Source organism: Theobroma cacao, chromosome 8 (genome assembly GCF_000208745.1).
Source record: "Theobroma cacao cultivar B97-61/B2 chromosome 8, Criollo_cocoa_genome_V2, whole genome shotgun sequence".
In the NCBI taxonomy this organism is placed as follows: Eukaryota; Viridiplantae; Streptophyta; class Magnoliopsida; order Malvales; family Malvaceae; genus Theobroma; species Theobroma cacao.
This window is the reverse complement of record NC_030857.1, coordinates 503,584-525,668: the sequence shown is the minus strand read 5'-3', so window position 1 is coordinate 525,668 and position 22,085 is coordinate 503,584. Positions and strand designations below refer to the sequence as shown.

The following is a 22,085-nucleotide window of genomic DNA, read 5'->3' as shown; positions in this document are numbered from 1 at the left end:
TAGGTTTGATCGTAGTTGAAACAAAAATATGTACGTATAGTAAGTGTATGATTTATCTCAGGAAAATGTTGAGAAGTAAGCTTAAGGTTGGAAGGTCTATAAATACTTGAGGTTTCCAGGGCTTTTAATGCATCAACACCTTTTCTGATTTCTCCTGGCCAGCTAGCTTAGAGCTTAAACCTTAAAGCATTGCTCATATCAAACTAAAAAAATGGAAAAATTAAGAAAGCTTCTGCACCCTCCAACTCATGGAGAGCTTATTACTGTTCTCAGTATTGATGGAGGTGGAATTAGAGGAATCATTCCAGGAGTTATTCTCAGCTTTTTAGAATCTGAGTTACAGGTAATCATATGTTGTCAAACCTCTCCTGTAAGCTGTTTCTGTGTATCATCGAAGAGGTGTTAATTATATGATTATCTGATCATGTTTTCTCTTGGTGCAGAAACTGGATGGTGAGCAAGCAAGAATTGCAGATTATTTTGATGTGGTTGCAGGGACGAGCACAGGTGGTCTTCTGACCACCATGTTAACAGCACCGAATGAGAAGAACCGACCCTTATTTGCTGCCCAAGAAATTAAGGCCTTCTACTTTGAGCATGGCCCTAGAATATTTCCTCAAAATAGGTAATGATATTGGATGAAAGCAAGAGCACATCCACAACAGAATTCCAGGCATTAACAAAGTCCTGTTTCAACAGATTTCCATTTTCTGGTGTCACAAATATGATTAAGAGAGTGCTCGGACCAAAATATGATGGCAAGTATCTCCATGGAGTTCTAAAGGAAAGGCTTGGATACACAAGGCTGCACCAGACATTGACTAACGTTGTAATTCCAACTTTCGACATCAAGAAGCTGCAGCCAGTCATCTTTTCCAGCTATGAGGTTGGTCTTGAAGTTTCATCAACTATTTACTCTATGTCATGGGATATAGTTAGGAGAGGAGAGTTCACTTCTACTGATTTCTGTCTCAGGTGAAGAAAAGTCCATCCCTGAATGCCCTGCTCTCAGATATATGCATTGGAACTTCAGCCGCTCCAACTTATCTCCCGGCCCACTATTTTGAAACCAAAGACTCTGAAGGAGAGGTGAAGAAGTTCAATCTCATCGATGGTGGGATGGCTGCTAATAATCCTGTAAAGACAAAACTTTAACTCTTTGGAAGAACTCTTAATTATGCTTTATTATTAAAGCATATATAATAACAATCCTATATGTTCAATTCATATTGATTTTCACAGGCTTTAGTTGCCATTAGTGAAGTGACAAAACAGATCAACCGAGGGCATTGTGATTTCTCTTCCATAAAGGGAGCAAACCATTACAGTAGATTCTTGGTGCTTTCCATAGGAACAGGCTCAGAAAAACTTGCAGAGAAGTACAATGCAAGCCAAGCAGCTCGATGGGGTCTAATTGGGTGGTTGACCTCCGGCCATTCCACCCCATTAGTCAATGCTTTTACAGAAGGCAGTGCTGATATGGTTGATTTCCACATTTCTGTCATCTTCAAAGCTTTAGGTTCTGAAAAGAACTATCTTCGCATCCAGGTTAATCACAATCTACGCTGATTTATTTTGCTTCAAATTTATTACTCCCTCCCTCACCATTCAGAGACGCATCCTGAAACAATTGCAGAATGATAAGCTAGTAGGGGAAGTCTCCTCTATTGATGTTTCCACAGAGGATAATCTGAAAAATCTTGTGCAAGTTGCTGAAAACTTGTTGAATAAACCTGTTTCGAGGGTGAACTTCGAGACGGGTAACTATGAGCCTTCAGGAGAATTAGAAACCAACGCACAGGCTCTCAAAAGGTATATTATTAATTATTATTTTTCCAAGTATATACATATAATTGTTTCTACTTTCTAGCCTCCATTAACACATGTTATCCAACCAAATCTGTCAGGTATGCAAAGCTGCTCTCTCAGGAGAAAGCCTGTCGTGAAAGGTCATTGTTGCAGAAGCTTAATGCATAATCAGGATGAATGTGAATTTTATGTTCTGCAGAAGTGTTAAATTAGATATTTATAGTATGAAATAAATGTAATTGATTATGTTTCATCAAAATAAATGTAATCGATCATGTGGGTTTTCTGCTCATAAGTAAGACATATGAAAGAATGATTAGCAATATCAAAACGATAAGCTCACCTGGTCAAAAAGGAAGTTACGAGATACAATGAAATTACCATTTATGAACAAATTAAGCATTCAATCAGAACCTAAACAAAAGAACATAGATTCCTGAAAGAGTCATAACTAGTACTTCTAAAAGATAAGAACCGCACAAGACAAAACCATGCCAGTTGCGACATCAACACGAAAGGCAACAATGATCCCTTGGCAACACGACACTCCCTTCTATTCACGTCCAATTTTACAATGAAATCCACGTTCTAAACACTTAAAAAAAAAAACGAAAAAGTTAGTTAAAAAAGAGTCAAAATTTAATATTTTGTCAAAGAATTATTTTTTCACATGTTATTATTTGATAAAATCCCATCAACAAAACACAAAACAAAAGATAATTTTCACATTGTTTTTCACAAATTTTTGTGTTAGGCAGGATCATTGCGTAGCATCAGGATGACTCTATGGACTTTATTCAAGCATCTATAATTCTTACCATCTAAACGAGAAAAGAAAAACATGAATAGCTAATCAAATTAATGCATAGGAAACCTGAGTAATAAAATTTTTGTGCACATATGGTTTGAAGTATAGTGTGTAAGAAATATCTTGAACAATTATAGCAGGCACAAGGAAATTAACTTCACAAGTTAATTATATCATCATTTCCTAATTGAGCTTTGAATTGGATTGATAATATTACTTTGACATGGCCGATTTTGTGAATAATAGACTACCTTCTCTCTTTCGGATAATGTCCACCTTACTGAATATTGGTTCATTTGTTTTCTTACCTACTATTCTGAGGCCCGCCTATGTACGGAGTCTCACCAACAATTCTCGACAATGACCAGTCAGGAAAGGGCAAGAACTTCAATAAGATAGGCATGCCTGCTTTCAATCTCCAATTCCTTTTTAACGTGTTTTCCATCCAGATTAACTTGATCCACCCGTTTCCATGGAAGTACAACTTTGGTCAAATTTGGTGCAATGCATTCCCCATGCTTGTGAATATATGAGATTGTCAAAGTTACGTAACTGCTATGGAAATCTCAGGCAAGCTGATAAGCATGCCGTGCTATAATAGGTGCACTAGAATGCTTGACTTTTGCTGGAAACGACAATCACTAATACGGTATTAAAGACTATAAATCAGTATTATGTTCCCCTTGTGGGTTTATCAATATACGCCATATTGCTTTTCATAAAAACAGTATCTGATACAACTACTCTGCCTATACATACGTACTGTTGGAGAAAAGTAATTAGGCTTTTATTTTCTTATGGGGTTATTATTGCTAATCAAGGTTATATTGGGCGATTTTATGTTGGTGATTATGGTCTAGAGTTTAGGGGTTTAGTTTAAGAAATGAAATGCCAATATAGAAGGAGCAAATTCACCTTTACGACCTCCAACTTATGGAGAGTTGATCACCATCCTTAGGATGCATTGACGGGGATGGAATTATCCCCGGAACCATCCTTATATTTTTTTTTTTTGCTCAATCAGAGAATATATTCAATTAATCATCCCAAAAGGGAGAATCTGGAAGAATCCAGGAAGAACAAAAGGACAAAGAAGGACCAGAGTTTGTCCGTTTGAATAGAACATAAGACACCTTGACATCATGTACAAAATGCAAACTGGCAGTACAAACCTTGACTATCAGACCTAAAGAACAAACTCATGGACAACAGCTCCAAACAATCAGTTCAGATAACCCATGATGTTAAAAATCAGAACCATCCTTATATTAGTTTTCTAGAATTGCAGACTGTTGTACAGAAGCTGGATGGTGAGGATGTAAAAATTGCAGACTGTTTTGATGTATTTGCAGGAGGGCCCTAGCACAGGAGGTCTGGTGACTGCCATGCTAACTGGTCCAAAGATATAGAGGAATTTTTCCTAAATAACAATCGTAAGATCTTCCCTTAACCAAGGTTTGCAATATAACAGACTCGAATGGAATGCGGACCTTATTAATTAATTAACTAAATTGTTTTTGTAGTGGTTGTTGACATAATTTTTTTTAAAGAACGGATGTTCATTATTTGCTCAATCAACTGAAGTGATCAAAGCTCTTTTGGGACCAAAAAATGAAGGGAAGTATCTGCATAAACTTGTCAAAGAGAAACTAGGAAACACAAGGTTGCACCAGACATTGACCAATGTTGTTATCTCAACATTCGACATCAAGAACCTCCAGCCCACAATCTTTTCCAGCTGTCAGGTTCTTACTAATCTCTCTCCAAAAACTCACCTTTCACCAGCCATTCTTATTTCTTCATCAACTTAAATGATTGCTGAATTATTTTCTTACTCTCAGACATATGCAACGCAGCCTCAGCAGCACCAACTTCTGTACCTGCCAATTATTGCAAAACAACAGATGACAGAGGGAAAGTTAAGGTGTCCAATCGCATAGATGATGCATTCATGGCAATCACGATATTACTTTCTTTTATAAGTTTCAGCATTCTAGCTAGCTGCCTATTAACACATTTTGTAGCCTTCTTTGGGGGAAGTGACTATAAGGAGAACAGCAGGGAAAATTCTGATTTCTTCCCAATAAAACCAATGAACTATAGGGACGATTTCCTTTTATCTCGTCAGGGACTGGCTCAAGAAAGATTGAAGACAAATATAGTGCAGATAAAGCAGTGAGAAATGGGTTTGTTGGGCTGGTTAACCAGAGGCAATTCCACCCCAATAGTAGATGTCTTTACTCAAGCATTAAAATGGTGGGGGTTATCTACATTTTAACTTGAATTTCTATTAATTCAATTCATAATAAATAAAGCTTCTTGCAAGAGAAATACTCCATTAAATAGAAGGCTTACTTCTGTTTGTGCTGCCAATTGCTTTTTGAGCAGCTAAAGATATGATGCAAATGTACCGGGACTCAAAGAACCAAAGCTAGAGTTTCTATGCCACTAAAAATCTTTGATTTACATAGTTTAAAACTTTGGAGTGACATTCTAGCTATTGGGTGGATAATAAAACAGCTGCTTAAAAAAAAAAGAAAAGAAAAGGATTACTTTTCTTTGGTTACCATTAACAGTCAAATGTTGCTATGGATCTTTAAAGAGGGCACTTAACCAACAAGAAACGAAAATTCTTTTAAGGAGGCATTTATTTTGGGTCGGAGGGGAGCACCAACCTATAGTAAGGAAAAATTTAGTTTTACTTATTCAAAGCTTAATTTATTGTAATCAAACGTGACTATGAACAATATCATTTCCTTCAGTTTTCCTAACTAAACAACCATTAGTTAGCATATAAGAAAAAAAATTTGGGGTAACCCCACATGACCACCGGCATTAAGAATTTCAATAGTTAGGTAATATATGAACCCACATTGATAGCAAATTTTGAACTCGTATATTGAATTTAATCACGAATGTAACTACACCACTGAAACACGTAAATTTGTATAAAAATATGTTAAATGATCAAAATTTCTATAAAAACGTTAGCTCTAGACTTCTTGGTTACGCCAAAGGGGCGGTAAGTTCCCTGGAAGGGTCCAGTTTTAATAGAACACTAATTAAACTCAAGAACTAGCATTAGGTTAATCTGCTATCCACCTAAACGGCTGCTCGTTATTGGTAATGAACCAACCGACTGAAGGTTCCTGCATATGGCTTTAAAGAATTGTTTAATCATAATCATCTTCCACACGTGAACATATGTTTTTCCAGAATGCTTGTATCTTTTTCAACTTCTTGATAGTGCAATCCATGGATAAAATATTACCAAGGCTTGGACCAGTTGGAGTAAATTATTGGAGAGAGTCAAAAAGTTATATTTGCCTCGGTACGCCTCTTCGCATCCTGGAATGGATCAGATGCCATAGACAGATGGCTACCAAGTCATGGCTCTGTTCAAGTATTTGGCTTAGAGAAAATTTATTCTTAGCACATGTTTGACCAATTCGACGTTGTCTTAGATTTTGAAACCTTCCACGCAAACTGGATATTCTTTCCATAGTTGAACTAACATAAGCTTAAAAAACTGGGATATATATCCTTTTCAATATTATAAACTAGAAATAATTTGTTATAATTAAGAAAGTTTGTATGCTTGGGAATCTTTACTTCTTTGTTGACAAACATTCCTCAGAATTTTTAGACCTCAATTGGACATTACAAAGGAATAAACAAATGCATGGTTTGCTTTCACCTTTGAATTAAGCTAGGCTTCTTTATTTGCTAATTAACCAGAATATGCATGCTGAGGCTCTTGGAAAACAGCGAAAAGAGGCAAATTTGCTCAAACATTTAGCCCAAGTCATACTTATCAAAAACAAAGCAAAAAAGAAAGCTACAAAGGCCTTCCCTGCCCTGCCCCTGAGACTAGTGATAGATTTAGGTGAATAATTATGAGAATGATTCAACTTAATCGTTAGAGATGAGGGGAGAAAAAGAATCAACGTATATTAGGAGAATTTCTTGCACGTTCTCTCTTTTGCATGCTAAATTCTCTTGTTTTGTTAAAGCTACACCGTGGCATAATTGAATTTTAGATATAACTAGCACATAGAATTGATTTATAATTAAGATCGATCACTAACTTATTAAATTATATTTCTTTTTTGACGTCTCTTTTTTTGAATTGAAATAATAATACAATTTGATTTGATTTTACTTCCTTTGATTCAACATGTTCACGCGGGAGGTAGACATCCGATACAATCATTTGAGTCTGATTATAAAATAAAATAACAAGAAATGTAGCCATAAGGTGGGAATTTACTAGGACCTAAGTGCTTGGTTCCATCAGCTTTGCTTTAATTATAAATCTTCAACGAATCACCTAATTCTTGTCATACCTACGATTCTCTGGGAGCTTCAGTCTAACCAACAAGTCTCCACAATGACCTTTTGAAAGCAACATGCCACACGTTATGACCCTGTTAAATTTTCCAACGCTTTCTTTAATTGCTTGGACAAGAGCAAATTGTACCTTTGGTCAAATTTGGTGCAATTCTTCCCCATGTAACATTGTCACAACCTGTATCAGGGAGGAGATGGATGTGTCTATAAATATCCAAGCCTGCTTGGTGGATCAGGACATAAGTCATAGAACTCGACCTCCGAGGCTTTTCAAAAGTTCAAGTTTCCCTTCAAGGCTCTTAAAAAGTTATAGTAGTATACACAAATTCCACTTAGCTTAACACCACTATATATGGAAGGAGCAAAGGATCGTCTGCAACCTCCAACTTATGGAGACTTGATCACCATTCTCAGCATTGACGGGGGTGGAATAAGAGGGATTATCCCTGGAACCATCCTTGCTGTCCTAGAATCCGAACTTCAGGTACATTGGGTCTACATACACAGACAGGCACATATATGAAAAAATGGTGCCATATGTGCATGCATATATATGCAAAGCAAATTTAAACAGAACTCTAATTACGTTGCCCTTTTGCTTATAATCCTTCGTCTGCTAACAGTAGATAAGTTTTGGCTATTGCACAGAAACTGGATGGTGAGGATGCAAGACTCGCAGACTACTTTGATGTGATTGCTGGGACTAGCACAGGCGGCCTGGTGACAGGCATGCTAACTTGTCCAAATGAAAAGAATCGACCTCTATTTGCTGCCAAAGATATAAAGGACTTTTACCTAAATTACTGTCCTAAAATCTTCCCCCAACCAGGGTATACCTCTTAGTTTCTATATACAATGATCAATACCTCATTGTTTAAATTCTTTTACGGTTATTGCTGACCTTTTTTTTTTTTTTTTTTTTTGGATTACCAGATGTCCATTATTTGCTCAAACATCAAAGGTTATCAAAGCTCTATCTGGACCAAAATATGATGGGAAGTTTCTGCATAGTCTTGTTAAAGAAAAACTAGGAGACACGAGATTGCATCAGACATTAACAAATGTTGTTATCCCAACATTTGACATTCATCATCTCCAGCCAACCATCTTTTCTAGCTATCAGGTTGTTATTCTCTTCAAAACTTACCTTTCATCATGAACCTTAGCATATCATGTTAATTAGATTAATATGAATTAGTTCTTATTATGATGTTGTGTTTCAACCAGGTGAAGACAAAACCTACTTTAGATGCCTTGCTCTCAGACATATGCATTGGAACCTCAGCTGCACCAACATATCTCCCCGCCCATTACTTCAAAACCGAAGACCAGAAAGGGAACGTGAGAGAATATAATCTCATAGATGGTGGTGTGGCTGCAAATAACCCGGTATACATCTCAAAGATATATACTGAATTAATAATAATTTGTTTTGGCTACCAACATGTCTACTTACATTTATATTTTGGACCTTCCAGACTTTAGTCGCTATGGGCGAAGTGTCCAAGGAAATCATTAAGGGAAACGCTGATTTCTTTCCAATCAAGCCCATGGACTATGGAAGATTTCTGGTTATCTCCTTGGGGACTGGTTCTCGAAAAGCCGAAGAGAAATTCAGTGCACAAGAGGCAGCCAAATGGGGTCTGTTAGGTTGGTTAACCAGCGGTGGTTCCACCCCGTTAGTTGATGTATTCACCCAGGCAAGTGGAGACATGGTCGACCTCCACCTTTCTGTCGTATTCGAAGCCCTCCACTCTGATAAATACCTCCGTATTCAGGTATACGCATTTTTAAGTCAAGCTACGCTTTCCAGTGGACGAAAACTGTTGCTTCTCGACAAGATATATAGCCATATTAATTTCTTTGAATTTTCTTCACCCGTTTCAGTCCTTGTGTTGAGAATTGATGAAGATAGGAAAACATTTTTTCTTTGCTGCTGTCACTAACATGGTTGAATTGTAAGCAGGATGACACATTAAGTGGGGTTGTATCTTCCGTTGACGTAGCCACGAAGGAGAATTTGAATGAACTCGTGAAAGTAGGTCAAGCACTGCTAAAGAAGCAAGTTTCCAGAGTTAACTTGGAAACCGGCATCTTCGAGCCTTTCTCTGAAGAGACTAATGAAGAAGCTCTTAAAAGGTACAACAGAATCCTCTTTGTTGCCTAATTTACGTACATTAATACTCAACTATTTGTATTTATTTGGAGAATTTTTTTTTTTATCTTGTATTCATAGGTTTGCGACACTGCTTTCCCAAGAGAGGCAACGTCGCCATTCTAGGTCACCCCAGGGAAAGGATGGAGTGCATCAAAATGGGGCTAAGAATTAGTGGTTTTTCCTAATATTGTAAGCTCTTGGAGCGCAAATAATTCAACTCTGTGATTCTTTATTTGTTTTTTAGCTTGAATAAATCCCCAATGGGATATCCCATTTGATAATAATGGATTGTAAGTGTTTCTTCAATAAAAAATTCTTTTATAAAGTCAATTTAATTTACTCATCTATTCCGAATCCAATTAATTTTTCTTTCGTATGTAATCAAATGAATTGTTATTCAATCAAAAAATAATAATCTCGTAAACAGTAATTTAAAAATATAAATTTTTTAAATACAGTAATGAACGATCAATTTAAATGATTATATATGTTATATATTATAATTTTTCCGTTATTGACCGAAATATATAAAGTCATAATACAATGCATTTCGCAATGTCTATATGATCGTTAATTCATGACAATAGCAGTAAAACATTTTTAGCCATGTTTGACTGTAAATGCCGTGTATGGTCCAGCAGAAATAAATGCCATCGACAGCGAATGTAGCAAACCTTTGGCAGTCTTCGTCATTTGTCCATTTGATTTCGCCTTGCCCATATGTATGGTAATCTCTACTCGTCAACTTAGATTGGGACAGCTACCAATGATTCCACTTATAAAGCCCTTTGACAAGTTTTGAGTCAAGGTTCCGATACCATTAAATTTTGCATGGCTGCTTCCTAAACATGGAAAGACAAGTTACTTATATCTTTTTTTTTTTTAGATTTAAGAATGCAATCATATATACTATATCGGAATAACAATAATCGAGATATATGACAAATAGATATTGGATAGGGTATTTGATTACGGGCAATTCTTATTTGGGATTAATGTTTTCTCATATGTGTAAATCATACATACGGTTTAGCTCAATAAATATGTATTAAAAAAATTTTGAAAATAAAATAACTAAAAAAAATTCATTTTAAAGGCAAATAATCAGGGATAAGATAAAAAATTTATTCAAATTCCTAATAGTATTTTTTTTTTAGAGATTTTATTAATATTCAACTATACGTAAATAAAATTACTTATAACACACTTGAAAAAAAAAATAAAAGATTAAGACATATAATCTGGAGGGAGTATAACACAGTTCCAACAACTTCCAGCTGATCAGTTCTTCTTTGCGGTAAGGTTTCCAGTTGGTGATCTCGAGTCACGAAGCCGCTTCTCCTGAGATAGCACTTTAGCTAATCTGCAGATAATCCAAAATTAAAATTAGCACCATATTAATATGATAGTAGAATATATAATATAAGGTGTTAATAATTACATATAATAGACAGTCAATTAAAATTCTGAAACCAGAATATAGTTCCTGATTATACCTGATGAGAGCGTTTTCGTTTGTATCTTCATTATTAATAGGTTCAAATTTACCATTGTCCAAATTCACTCTAGAAACTGGTTTTTTCAGCAATTCTTCCCCAACTTTTACAAGGTTCTCCAAGTTTTCTTTTGTAGCAATATCCACAGATGAGACTGTCCCGCGTAGTGTATCATCCTGCAAATTTTTTTTTTTTTTGTTTTGCTATAGGTTAAGTATAATTTCTCTGATTGTCTCTTAGTTACAATTCAAAAAACGAATCTATATATGTACCTGAATTCGAAGATATTTGTCTTCAGATTGAAGTGCTTGGAAAACAGTAGCAATGTGAAAGTCGACCATGTCACTGCTAGCTTGCATGAACACATCCATCAATGGAGTGGAGTGTTGAAAGGTCAGCCATTCCAAGAGACCCCATTTTGCGGCCATAGGAGCAGGGTATTTCTCTTCACATTTTTGGGAACCAGTGCCCAAGGACAAAACCAGGAAACGAGCAAAGTCGTTTGCCTTTGTAGGAAAGGAATCAGAATTCTTGCGAGTGATTTCTTTGGTCACTTCGTTCATAGCTACCAAAGTCTGCAAGAGTTGATTAAGAACACTATGATTAAGATTTTTGTGAAACTTGTAACAGGAATTACATTAGGTCGAAAACATTAGATATATATACCGGATTGTTAGCAGCAACTCCACCATCAATAAGATGGAATTCTTTAACTTCGCCGTTGGAATTTTTAGTTTCAAAGTGATGGGCAGGAAGATAAGTTGGCGCTGCAGAAGTTCCGATGCATATATCAGAGAGCAAAGCATTTTTGCAGGGGTTGTACTTTACCTACACAATGATAATGCAAAATAACCATGTAAATATATAATCATAGATCACATAAAATTGCAAAGGAAATTAAGAAGTCGTAAGAGGGTATTGATGGGTAACGAACCTCATAGGAGGAGAAGATTTTTGGCTGGAGTTGTTTGATGTCAAATGTTGGGATCACAACATTTGTCAACGTCTGGTGCAATCGGGTTTCTCCCAACTTTTCTCTCACAATATTGTGCAGATATCTGCCATCATATTTTGGTCCAATAAGGGATTTAACCAAATTTTCAGCAGGTGCAAATGGTGAACTGTAATGCAACAAACAAAATTATGTCAGCAACTACATGACAAAGATTTTTCTTTTTCTTTATTTTCATCCGCAAGCTTGAGATGATTACCGATCTTGGGGAAAGATCTTAGGGCAGTGTTCAAGGTAGAACTCATTGATATCTTTAGCAGCAAAAAGAGGGCGATTGCCCTCATTCGGATTTGGGGTGGTTAGCATGGCAGTCACGAGGCCACCGGTACTAGTCCCACTAATGACATCAAAGTAATCTGCCAGTCTCGCCTCCTCATCATCCAGCTTCTGCAAATAGCCATAAACATGATTATTAACATACAAGAGAAAACTGTCAGCAGTATATATGTATGCACTATACGTCAATGAATTAAAAACATTTTTCTAGCTACCTGAAGCTGAGACTCTAAAAAGGCAAGAATAGTTCCGGGAATAATCCCCCTAATTCCACCACCATCAATACTAAGAACAGTGATTAAGTTCCCATAGGTGGGAGCTTGTAGGAATGATTTTGGACTTGTCATAGGAAAAACATTGGCTTGTGGGATAGTCCCCATTATGATAAGAGAGAGATGTTTGCAGGTTTGAGGACCTTAACTAATAATAAGGAGGAGAGAATCGATCGAGAACAACCAAAGTTTGGAGCTTTTGTGTTTTCTCTTGTGCCTGTCAAGAGTTTATTCTCTCTTTTCCTACGTATTGATATCTATTAAGGATAAGTGTTTAGAAATTTATAGGCATTTACCCCTTTTTTATTTATAAATTTTTAGTTTTAATTATTTGATTTCATTTAATATGATTTTATTGGTTTCTTGATTATGGAGAAAAATTAGGTGATGAGATACTTTAGGAATTTGCCATAGTTTCCTTTTTTTTAATTTTTTTCCAATTTTTGTAATTCTTTCCTTACGGAATTGGATCAAAATTAATAATAAGATAAATTCGGATAAATATGATGTCTACAATGTGTAAGCTTTACCTGTATATCCTTACTTGTTGCCCTTGTAATTATTCTTTAAGGGACATGTTGTACTTTCAGGTGAATTTTTTGTATCAATTTAATGATTTAACAATGAAATTTTTTTTTACGGTCATTTAATTAAGGGGTATTTTAAAAAATAGTCCTTAAAGATAAGATATTTTTAAAAATAGCACTCTTTATAGTTTTAATTATTTTTAGCCAAGTTGGATAAAATTATCCTTAATGAAGTTACACGCTATGATATTACACGCCATGTATAAAAATCTGTGACAAGTCATGGTTAGCGTGTTACACGTCATGTACAAAAATCTGTGACACGCCATGTACAAAAACCTGTAACAAGTCATGGTTAGCGTGTGACACGCTATATACAAAACATGTGATACGTCATATACAAAAACCTGTGACAAGCCATAGTTAGCATGTGACACGTCATGTACAAAAACTTGTGACAAGTCATAGTTAGCGTGTTACACACCATGTACAAAAACATGTGACACGTCATGTACAAAAACTTGTGACAAGCCATGGTTAGCGTGTGACACACCATGTACAAAAGCCCGTGACAAGCCATGGTTAACGTGTTATACGTCATGTACAAAAGCCTGTGATAAGCCATGGTTAGCGTGTGACACACCATATACAAAAACCTGTGACAAGCCATGGTTAACGTGTTACACGTCATGTATAAAAACCTGTGACAAGTCATTGTTAGCGTGTGACACGCCATGTACAAAAGCCTGTGACAAGCCATGGTTAGCGTGTTACACGTCTTGTACAAAAACTTGTGAAACTTCAAATCCTCTCAACTTTTTTGTTTTTTTTTTTTACAATTTGGTACAAATTAAAGTGTTTCTAATATGTTTTCATAAATCAAAATACAAATATTTTTTTATCTAAAACACCTACTTTGACTTAAAATAAAAAAAATTCTTTGAAAATTTAGATTTATAAATTTCAAAATTTTGAGTTTATTGATATCTGGGTCCCGAATTGATTCAATTAAAAGCTATTTCATACATTTGTGATTATTTCTACCGTTTTAGTTTTATCCAAAATACCTAAAAATTGAATTTTTCAAATAGTCACCCATCCAAGCACGTTAAAATCATTGTTTGGTGTCTTGAAAGCGTAAGAAAGAGAAATCTAAAAACGTGAGAAAGAGAAATCGAAAGCATAGCAGACGAATGTCGAACAGAAAAATCAATAAAATTTGAGAGACTATGACGGTGAGAGAGAAATGCGAAGCACAAATGGAGAGAAATGAGGAGAAATTGTGATGAATGTTTTAATTTATTTGAAATAGTTTAAAGGTTTAATACAATAGACTTTATTCGAGTAAAAAAAACAATGCAAACATATATACTATACCGAAATAACAATAATTGAGAGGATGTGATCAATTGATATTAAATAGGTTATTTGATTATGAGCAATTCCTATTTGGGATTAATGTTTTCTCGACGGCATTAATGATACATATGGTTTAACCTTATAAATATACATTAAAAGAAGGTTGAAAATAAAATAATTAAAAGAAATTCATTACAAGGCAAATAATCAGGGATAAGATCAGAAATTCACTCAAATTCTTAGTAGTATATTAATTTTTTTTAAGATTTTATTGATATTTTAAAAAGAATACAAAATTTATAAGCTAGGAATTAAACCTAGCATTAACAAAGAATTGAAAATTTCAACTATGCGAAAACAAAACTACTTGTAAGATACTTGAAAAAATAGAAGATTAAATACGTCTTAAGACTTAAGAATTTCTTGCTCCACGTAAAAACTCAGTGAAAGGAAAACACAAAGGCACCACACCACAGGGAGTATAGCACACTTCCAACTGATCAGTTCTTCTTTGCGGCAAGGTTTCCAGCTGGTGATTTCATGTCACGAAGTCGCTTCTCCTGAGATAGCACTTTAGCTAGTCTGCAGATTAAAAGTTAAGACATGTAATCCGAAATTAGCACCAATATTTTAATTTGAAAGTAGAATATATAATATGTTAATAATTAGATATAATAGACAGTCGAATTAATAAAACTCTGAAACTAGAATAGTTCCTGATTATACCTGATGAGAGCGTCTTCATTTGTATCTTGATTTTTTATAGGTTCAAATTTACCATTGTCCAAATTCACCCTAGAAACTGGTTTTTTCAGCAATTCTTCCCCAACTTGTACAAGGTTCTCCAAGTTTTCTTTTGTAGCAATGTCCACAGATGAGATTGTCCCGCATAGTGTATCATCCTGCAATTATTTTTTGTTTTGCTATAGGTTAAGTATAATTTCTCTGATTGTCTCTTAGTTACAATTCGAAAAATGAACCTATATATATACCTGAATTCGGAGATATCTGTCTTCAGATTGAAGTGCTTGGAAAACGGTAGCAATGTGAAAGTCGACCATATCACTGCTAGCTTGCATGAACACATCCATCAATGGAGTGGAGTGTTCACTGGTCAACCATCCCAGGAGACCCCATTTTGCTGCCATATGAGCAGGGTACTTCTCTTCACATTTTTGGGAACCAGTGCCCAAGGACAAAACCAGGAAATGAGAGAAGTCGTTTGCCTCTATGGGAAAGAAATCAGAGTTCTTGCGAGTGATTTCTTTCGTCACTTCGTTCATAGGTACCAAAGTCTGCAAGAATTGATTAAGATATTTGTGAAACTTGTAACACATAATACGAATTCCATTACGTTGAAAACATTAGATATATATGTATATATACCGGATTGTTAGCAGCAACTCCACCATCGATAAGATGGAATTCCTTAACGTTGCCTGTGGAATCTTTAGTTTCGAACTGATGGGCAGGAAGATAAGTTGGCGCTGCAGAAGTTCCAATGCATATATCGGAGAGCAAAGCATTTATGCTGGGGTTGTTCTTTACCTACATAATAATAATGCAAATTAACCATGTAAATAATCATATAGATCACATAAAATTGCAAAGGAAATTAAGAAATCTGTAAGAGGGTATTGATGAGTAATGAACCTCCAAGGAGGAGAAGACTTTTGGCTGGAGTTGTTTGATGTCAAACGTTGGGATCACAACATTTGTCAACGTCTGGTGCAATCGGGTTCCTCCCAACTTTTCTCTCACAATATTTTGCAGATATCTACCATCATACTTTGGTCCGGTAAAGGATTTAACCAAATTTGCAGCAGGTGCAAATGGTGAACTGCTATGTCAACAAACAAAATTATGTCAGCATGACAAATAATTTTTGGCATGGCAAAGGCTTTTCTTTTTCTTTATTTTCATCCACAAGCTTGAGATAATTACCAATCTTGGGGGAAGATTTTAGGGCAGTGTTCAAGGTAGAATTTATTGATATCTTTGGCAGCAAAAAGAGGACGATTGCCCTCATTCTGATTTGGGGTGGTTAGCATGGCAGTCACGATCCCACCAGTGCTAGTCCCACTAATGACATCAAAGTAATCTGCCAGTCTCACCTCCTCACCATCCAGCTTCTGCAAATAGCCATAAACATGATTATTAACATACAAGAAGAAAAATGTCATCAGCATATATGTACGCACTATACTTCAATGAATCAAAAACATTTTTCTAACTACCTGAAGCTCAGCCTCTAAAAAGGCAAGAATAGTTCCGGGGATAATCCCCCTAATTCCACCACCATCAATACTAAGAACAGTGATTAAGTCCCCATAGATAGGGGCTTGTAGGAATGATTTTGGACTTTCCGTAGCAAGAACATTGGCTTGTGGGATACTCCCCATTATGATGAGAGATATGTTTGTAGGTTTGAGGGCCTTAACTAATAATAAGCAAGAGAGAATCGATCGAGATCGAGAACAACAAAAGTAAGATGTCTAAGCTTTGTTATGTTTGATACTCTTCAGGAACGCATGCAGGCGATTATTTATAGACATCTGATTCTCATCAGCGTGGAAACGTTCAACACAGCCTCCAATCTTCATGATGAGATGACTTCATGCAAAGAAAATCTAACTACCTAACTCGACTTGCAGTTTCTTGGATGGAACTCTGCCGTATACGGTTCCTATTGCATATAGCTAGCTTGGCTGTGCACTCGTGTTCAAGTAAAAAATTGACAATTCGAACATGAACAAGACTTGTAGGTTTGAATAATTCGGATGAATTAGCTTTGAAAGATTAAATCCAACAACCAAAAATCCGAAAATTACTTTTCAAAATCTTTTTTTTTGCCCAAGTTTGATTACTTTTCCATTTGAATCTTCAAACACGAGAGACGTTGAAGCGACAGCTGTGTAAGGTTTGTCTCCATCTAAGCGGTACACTAACCATGATTATAAAACTTTGGAGTTGAAGACCTAGTGAGTTATAGCAGGACCTACAAACATATTAAATAAATAAGAAAGTCATCAATGTTGACTATACTTTTCAAAGGCTCTGACTCTGCATGTTCCTGGCCAATGACTGTCACTGTTGTAGCAATCATCAGTTGACAAAATTTCCATGACAAACGATCGTCGAAACGCGAAATTTCAAAGCACTTGCACTGTGAATTTTGTGAAGCTGAAGATTTCTTTTGTCAGTTAAACATTCTTATACTTTCGGTGAAGTAAATGAAGCGTGTGTAGACTTCGGAGAAACATAACAAAGTGGTTGTAGGTTTTTTTTAATGGAAAACGAATGGCTGATAACAAGGCAAATGGTCCAAGAATTCTCCACAAAACTTTTCTGACATCTTGTAATGATCATCACCAACCCTACGCCCTGTTCAACAAGGGTCCAAGAATTCTCGCTAAAGGTTCTGTTTTTCCTGGAATGTTCCAACCGTGTTTCGTGATCTTTGTGACTGAGCTTGCGTTTACCTGGTCAGGACACCTCTTTATGGGTCAGTGGGTTTTTCCCATATGTGTAGGCATCCTTGTTAAACCGGTCCATGGGTCAGGCAACAAGTCCAGATCCCATATGTATATTTTTGCCCATTTTTTGTTGGGCTTGTTTATGGATTTTCAAGGCCGACATTTCTAAACCTTGACCCTGTGTGAACTGGGTTCAAATGGGTTCTCAAAGGCCTAGCCCGACTAGGCTCAGGAACCAGCGAAGTCTGGATATGAAGTATGAACACCTCTTTCTCTTCTTAATCCGTACCCTTTCTGATACGTAGGATGTTCTGCTGACACGCTCGTGAGTAACAGTAAGGTGAGACTATGCAGGAGAGGCAACAGCTTCCAAACTGTAATTTTTCATATTTCCCTCCGGTTGACTTGTTCCTTTGATTATCATCAATTTACCTAACAACCACGACACCTTCAGGTCTTTACTCTTTCCACCAAACATTGTACTGCACTTTTATTTATCTTGTGTTGTGATAAATTAGGAATGGTCCCATATTAATTATCCGGCCAGCTACTTCTGATGATGTTCCTGAAGGATACTGTCATCTACTGTTCTATCTCAAGCATAGCAAACACTATGTAATTGTCTTTTAGGCAAGAAAATATGAACGAACTCATTAATTACATTAATCGAAAGAGGAAGACCCAAGTTCTACTTAGTCATCATATTGATGGTTTACCCCAAATAGCAGATAATGTCAAGAGTGGAAGGAGAACATAGCTGGCAAGTAATGATGCTACTCTACTCTTCATTTGACTGTATAGTTTACTTGATTGAGACGGGTATGATATAGATTAATGTCTACTGGTCAACTTTGATCGCGATTGTTACTAACAATTCTACATAACTATAGGTTGGTGAATAGGCTTACACTCAAGGTTCTTGGACCATTACCTTGTTAGTTTCGTGTGGTCTGTCCTCTATGTACCTCTGTTCTTTTGTTTAGTTGGAAGGAGGGAGAGAGGATTCTGATGCTTAACAGTTAACATGGAAGGTAAAAGGATCTTACTTTACTTTTGCAAAGTTATTAACAATACACCAAAGCCTAAGCTACTCCAATGAAGAAGCAATTAAGCTAACAAATTTCATTAATGAATAGCAGTAGGCTAGCAGCATATATAAATATACTGACTTATCACTCCCAAGCCCATTGAAGGGAGCAAAGGGAAAAATCAAAGAAACAACAAGGAAGCAAAATTTGCATCGAAGGCCATCGATTTTTAACTAATTAAGTTTAGAAGTAGAATTATTCTGAGCACATTCCTCTTTTTTCTGATTTGTAGCAAGGTTTCCACTCGGCGATCTCATGTCACGAAGCCGCTTCTCCCTGGAAAGAGCTTCTGCTAATCTGTAGATTAGAGAAGCAGAAACAAGCCAATTAACAACATAAATATATGTGATTATGTGCTATATAACATACAACATAGACAGTCAGATAGTTCTATACCTGATGAGAGCCTTTTCATTTGTTGCTGTACCTGCTGGCTCAGATTTGCCATCCTCCAAATTCACTCTGGAAACAGGTTTTTTTAGCAATTCCTCCCCAGCTTTTACAAGATTCTCCAAGTTTTCCTTCGTAGCAACATCCACAGATGACATCTGCTGGGAGAGTGTATCATCCTATACATACACGGAATAGAGATTATTTCATGAATTTAAACATTAATGAACTTGAAAACTACGGGTTTTTTTTTTTTTTACAATTGGGGAAGGGGGAACATGAAAACTAAGTTTGTTTCTAATCAAGTTTAGTGTCTATGTATAGATATTTTGTACGTTTTGAAACATTTACAGTAAATTTTTCTGTCTCATGTAAGCAATAGATATCGAATCACATAACTTTTTCTCATGTTGATCTTGTCATTGAATACGATATTTCTATTGAAAACCCCAACAAGAAGTATACATATACATAGATGTTTCTAAGTGTGAACCTAAGCTCATATGATTTATCAGAGAAAATATTTCAAGCATGATGTGAACAACAAATTTATACCTGAATTCGGAGATAACTATCTTCAGATTGAAGGGCTTGAAAAAGAGTGGCAATGTGAAAGTCGACCATGTCACTGCTTGCTTGCATGAAAATATCCACCAAGGGAGTAGAGTGCTCACTGGTCAACCATCCCAAAATACCCCATTTGGCTGCTAGATTAGCATGGTACTTCTCTTCAGATTTTGGTGAACCAGTCCCCAAAGATACAACCAGGAACCGAGCATAGTCAGTTGGCTTTATTGGGAAAAATTCAGGATTCCCTCGAAGGATTTCTTTGCTCACTTCGTTTATAGCAACTAAAGCCTGAAAGAAATAATATGATTCAGATTTTAACCATAACGCAAATCCCATCATGTTAATGACATAGATTATAGATATATACCGGATTATTAGCAGCAACTCCACCGTCAATTAGATTGAATTCTATAGGTTTACCGGTAGAATCTTGGGATTGAAAATGATGGGCAGGAAGATAAGTTGGAGCTGCAGAAGTTCCAATGCATATATCAGAGAGCAGAGCATCTTTGGAAGGATTGCTCTTCACCTATATGATGGTAATTTCATGACCAGAGAATTGAAAAGGAATTAAACCTCATTTTAGATAACAACAGACAAAGAAGAAAAGAAACTAATTAATGAACCTCATAGCTGGAGAAGATTTTTGGCTGGAGTTGCTTGATGTCAAAAGTTGGGATCACAACATTTGTTAGGGTCTGGTGCAATCTAGTTTCTCCCAGCTTTTCCCTCACAATATCATGAAGATATTTACCATCATATTTGGGTCCCATTAGAGACTTGACCACGTTTGCAGCTGGTGCAAAGGGAGAACTGTCACGTAACAAAACAGAGAACTGTCATGTAACAAAACAGAATCATCTCAGCAACTACTCTGAGAAATTCATCTAGAAGGAATTTTCTTTTCTGTTGTTTTTTTCATCAGTATTACCTATCTTGGGGAAAGATTTTAGGACAGTGTTCAAGATAGAAATCTATGATATCTTTGGCAGCAAAAAGAGGGCGATTCCCCACTTCTGGATTTGGGGTAGTGAGCATGGCAGTCACGAGGCCACCAGTGCTAGTCCCAGCAATGACATCAAAATAATCTGCCAATCTTGCCTGCTCACCATCCAGCTTCTGTACATAGCCAAACATAAAACACACATCAAGTCATGAGAAGAAGGCAATTCATGCATATACTCCAGCTACTAAACAAGAAATAAATGCTTTTCTACCTGAAGTTGGGACTCTAAGAAGGCAAGTATAGTTCCTGGAATCAGCCCTCTGATACCCCCTCCATCAATGCTAAGTACAGTAATCAAATTCCCATATGTGGGAGGTTGAAGGGGTGATCTTGGACTATCGGCAAAAAAATTGTATTTCGGAATAATATGTTTTGGAATACTTTCCATTGAGGGAGATTGAGGAAACAAAGGCAGAGAGATTGAGAGGAGTAAGTTGTAATTTAGGTTGATATGTTTTTATTACACTCTTTGAGACAAGCATGTCACGGGTATTTATAAAGACTTTCCTACTCTCAGTCTCTTATCAGGTCTGAAACTTTTGACGATATTAATTGTAAACCAGATTCAATTACTTGTCTCAACTGCCATCCGTGCTGCCTAGCTGTTCTCTATGCATTCATCTCCAGGGGTTAGATATTGAAAATTCTCACTCTAATCCCTGGCCAGTAGCTGGTGCAGTCCCACAAGTCATTACAGAGAATAAATATGGTTGGTTAACTTGAGGAGACTAGTAGGTTTGAACAATTTGGATAAAGAGTTGTAACAATAGAAGAATTCCTCTAGGTTCATCCACTTGTTCGAGGTTGAACTTTAACTAATGAGTAATGATTTGAGAATTTAGTATATTATACTGTTTCACCCTAGTAGAATATTCATGGTCATTGGACAGCCTTCTGTCGAAGCAACAGCCAATACAGATGGATGTCTACGGATTGGATATTGGGGCCATTGACAGTGTAGGGGATGTACTAAACCTTGGATTTTAGGTAACAGAGCAAACTTGTCATAAGATGCAAAAATTAGCTTTAACTAAAACTAACTAGTAGGCATCAGAAAGCCACCAATTAAGTATTATAAAACTGGAAGTCCATTTGAGTTGTCAAATATATATTTTTTACTCAATCGTTTGCTTACTTGACTTGGTAATAATTCCAACTCTTCATCAAATTAACTTGTAATGTACTATATAATATATTCTAATTCTTCATCTCCTTGGGTCAAGCGGACACCCAATTCTACGTCCAAACCACAAAGTCTGCTAAGCCTATTGGCCTTTAAAGACGAAGATGTGGCTTAGGACCACTAGCCCATAAATTCATTTGAAAAATAGTTTCGTCGTTAAACTGACAAGAAGGCAAAGAATTCATATATATTAAGCAAGTTGCAGCTTTTTTTTATTCAAAGACAATAACGATATGTCGAAAGAATTCATTACAAGGCAAAGAATTAGGTAGAAAGCAGTTTAATTAACAACACACTTAATCACC

At 36.2% G+C, this 22,085-nt stretch overlaps 5 protein-coding genes and 1 pseudogene across 6 annotated transcripts; 3 read left to right on the top strand and 3 right to left on the bottom strand.

The window, feature by feature from the left end:
- LOC18591246 (patatin-like protein 2) lies at positions 132 to 2,104 on the top strand. The gene is made up of 7 exons (XM_007017248.2): positions 132 to 343; positions 444 to 625; positions 700 to 886; positions 976 to 1,137; positions 1,243 to 1,548; positions 1,637 to 1,812; positions 1,908 to 2,104. Exons 1-7 carry the CDS (start codon positions 212 to 214, stop codon positions 1,975 to 1,977), a joined length of 1,215 nt encoding a protein of 404 aa, XP_007017310.2. The 5' UTR covers positions 132 to 211; the 3' UTR covers positions 1,978 to 2,104.
- Positions 2,947 to 5,052, top strand: LOC108662999 (annotated as a pseudogene).
- LOC18591244 (patatin-like protein 2) lies at positions 7,195 to 9,468 on the top strand. The gene is made up of 7 exons (XM_018125316.1): positions 7,195 to 7,451; positions 7,616 to 7,797; positions 7,901 to 8,090; positions 8,195 to 8,356; positions 8,446 to 8,745; positions 8,934 to 9,106; positions 9,204 to 9,468. The coding sequence occupies exons 1-7, from the start codon at positions 7,320 to 7,322 to the stop codon at positions 9,295 to 9,297; spliced, it is 1,233 nt and encodes a 410-aa protein (XP_017980805.1). The 5' UTR covers positions 7,195 to 7,319; the 3' UTR covers positions 9,298 to 9,468.
- Positions 10,353 to 12,329, bottom strand: LOC18591243 (patatin-like protein 2). Its single transcript, XM_007017244.2, has 7 exons — positions 12,125 to 12,329; positions 11,833 to 12,020; positions 11,556 to 11,742; positions 11,288 to 11,449; positions 10,894 to 11,196; positions 10,622 to 10,797; positions 10,353 to 10,488 (listed from the first exon to the last, which is right to left on the bottom strand). The coding sequence occupies exons 1-7, from the start codon at positions 12,287 to 12,289 to the stop codon at positions 10,407 to 10,409; spliced, it is 1,263 nt and encodes a 420-aa protein (XP_007017306.2). The 5' UTR covers positions 12,290 to 12,329; the 3' UTR covers positions 10,353 to 10,406.
- On the bottom strand, positions 14,345 to 16,601 carry LOC18591242 (patatin-like protein 2). 2 transcript variants are annotated; one of them, XM_018125373.1, is made up of 7 exons: positions 16,305 to 16,601; positions 16,012 to 16,199; positions 15,721 to 15,910; positions 15,454 to 15,615; positions 15,060 to 15,362; positions 14,794 to 14,969; positions 14,345 to 14,649 (listed from the first exon to the last, which is right to left on the bottom strand). In XM_018125373.1, the coding sequence occupies exons 1-7, from the start codon at positions 16,467 to 16,469 to the stop codon at positions 14,568 to 14,570; spliced, it is 1,266 nt and encodes a 421-aa protein (XP_017980862.1). In that variant the 5' UTR covers positions 16,470 to 16,601; the 3' UTR covers positions 14,345 to 14,567. The 2 variants fall into 2 exon arrangements, with proteins under 2 accessions (XP_017980862.1, XP_007017305.2); XM_007017243.2 differs by having other exon boundaries at positions 15,721 to 15,907.
- On the bottom strand, positions 18,569 to 21,169 carry LOC18591241 (patatin-like protein 2). The gene is made up of 7 exons (XM_007017241.2): positions 20,809 to 21,169; positions 20,523 to 20,710; positions 20,218 to 20,404; positions 19,959 to 20,120; positions 19,577 to 19,879; positions 19,028 to 19,200; positions 18,569 to 18,928 (listed from the first exon to the last, which is right to left on the bottom strand). Exons 1-7 carry the CDS (start codon positions 20,983 to 20,985, stop codon positions 18,805 to 18,807), a joined length of 1,314 nt encoding a protein of 437 aa, XP_007017303.2. The 5' UTR covers positions 20,986 to 21,169; the 3' UTR covers positions 18,569 to 18,804.

What these genes read in the sequence shown, in the direction of transcription:
- LOC18591246 (XM_007017248.2), top strand. Translation starts at nt 212, where the DNA reads ATGGAAAAATTAAGAAAGCTTCTGCACCCTCCAACTCATGGAGAGCTT. An exon ending in TCATCTTTTCCAGCTATGAG is followed by an intron (nt 887 to 975) that starts GTTGGTCTTGAA and finishes TTTCTGTCTCAG; the next exon opens with GTGAAGAAAAGTCCATCCCT. An exon ending in AGAACTATCTTCGCATCCAG is followed by an intron (nt 1,549 to 1,636) that starts GTTAATCACAAT and finishes AAACAATTGCAG; the next exon opens with AATGATAAGCTAGTAGGGGA.
- LOC18591244 (XM_018125316.1), top strand. Translation starts at nt 7,320, where the DNA reads ATGGAAGGAGCAAAGGATCGTCTGCAACCTCCAACTTATGGAGACTTG. An exon ending in TCCTAGAATCCGAACTTCAG is followed by an intron (nt 7,452 to 7,615) that starts GTACATTGGGTC and finishes GCTATTGCACAG; the next exon opens with AAACTGGATGGTGAGGATGC. An exon ending in ATAAATACCTCCGTATTCAG is followed by an intron (nt 8,746 to 8,933) that starts GTATACGCATTT and finishes AATTGTAAGCAG; the next exon opens with GATGACACATTAAGTGGGGT.
- LOC18591243 (XM_007017244.2), bottom strand. Translation starts at nt 12,289, where the DNA reads ATGGGGACTATCCCACAAGCCAATGTTTTTCCTATGACAAGTCCAAAA. An exon ending in AAATCTTCTCCTCCTATGAG is followed by an intron (nt 11,450 to 11,555) that starts GTTCGTTACCCA and finishes ATCATTGTGTAG; the next exon opens with GTAAAGTACAACCCCTGCAA. An exon ending in ACAAATATCTTCGAATTCAG is followed by an intron (nt 10,798 to 10,893) that starts GTACATATATAG and finishes AAAAATTTGCAG; the next exon opens with GATGATACACTACGCGGGAC.
- LOC18591242 (XM_018125373.1), bottom strand. Translation starts at nt 16,469, where the DNA reads ATGGGGAGTATCCCACAAGCCAATGTTCTTGCTACGGAAAGTCCAAAA. An exon ending in ACAGATATCTCCGAATTCAG is followed by an intron (nt 14,970 to 15,059) that starts GTATATATATAG and finishes AAATAATTGCAG; the next exon opens with GATGATACACTATGCGGGAC. An exon ending in AATGAAGACGCTCTCATCAG is followed by an intron (nt 14,650 to 14,793) that starts GTATAATCAGGA and finishes TTTAATCTGCAG; the next exon opens with ACTAGCTAAAGTGCTATCTC.
- LOC18591241 (XM_007017241.2), bottom strand. Translation starts at nt 20,985, where the DNA reads ATGGAAAGTATTCCAAAACATATTATTCCGAAATACAATTTTTTTGCC. An exon ending in TCTTAGAGTCCCAACTTCAG is followed by an intron (nt 20,711 to 20,808) that starts GTAGAAAAGCAT and finishes GGCTATGTACAG; the next exon opens with AAGCTGGATGGTGAGCAGGC. An exon ending in AAATCTTCTCCAGCTATGAG is followed by an intron (nt 20,121 to 20,217) that starts GTTCATTAATTA and finishes ACCATCATATAG; the next exon opens with GTGAAGAGCAATCCTTCCAA.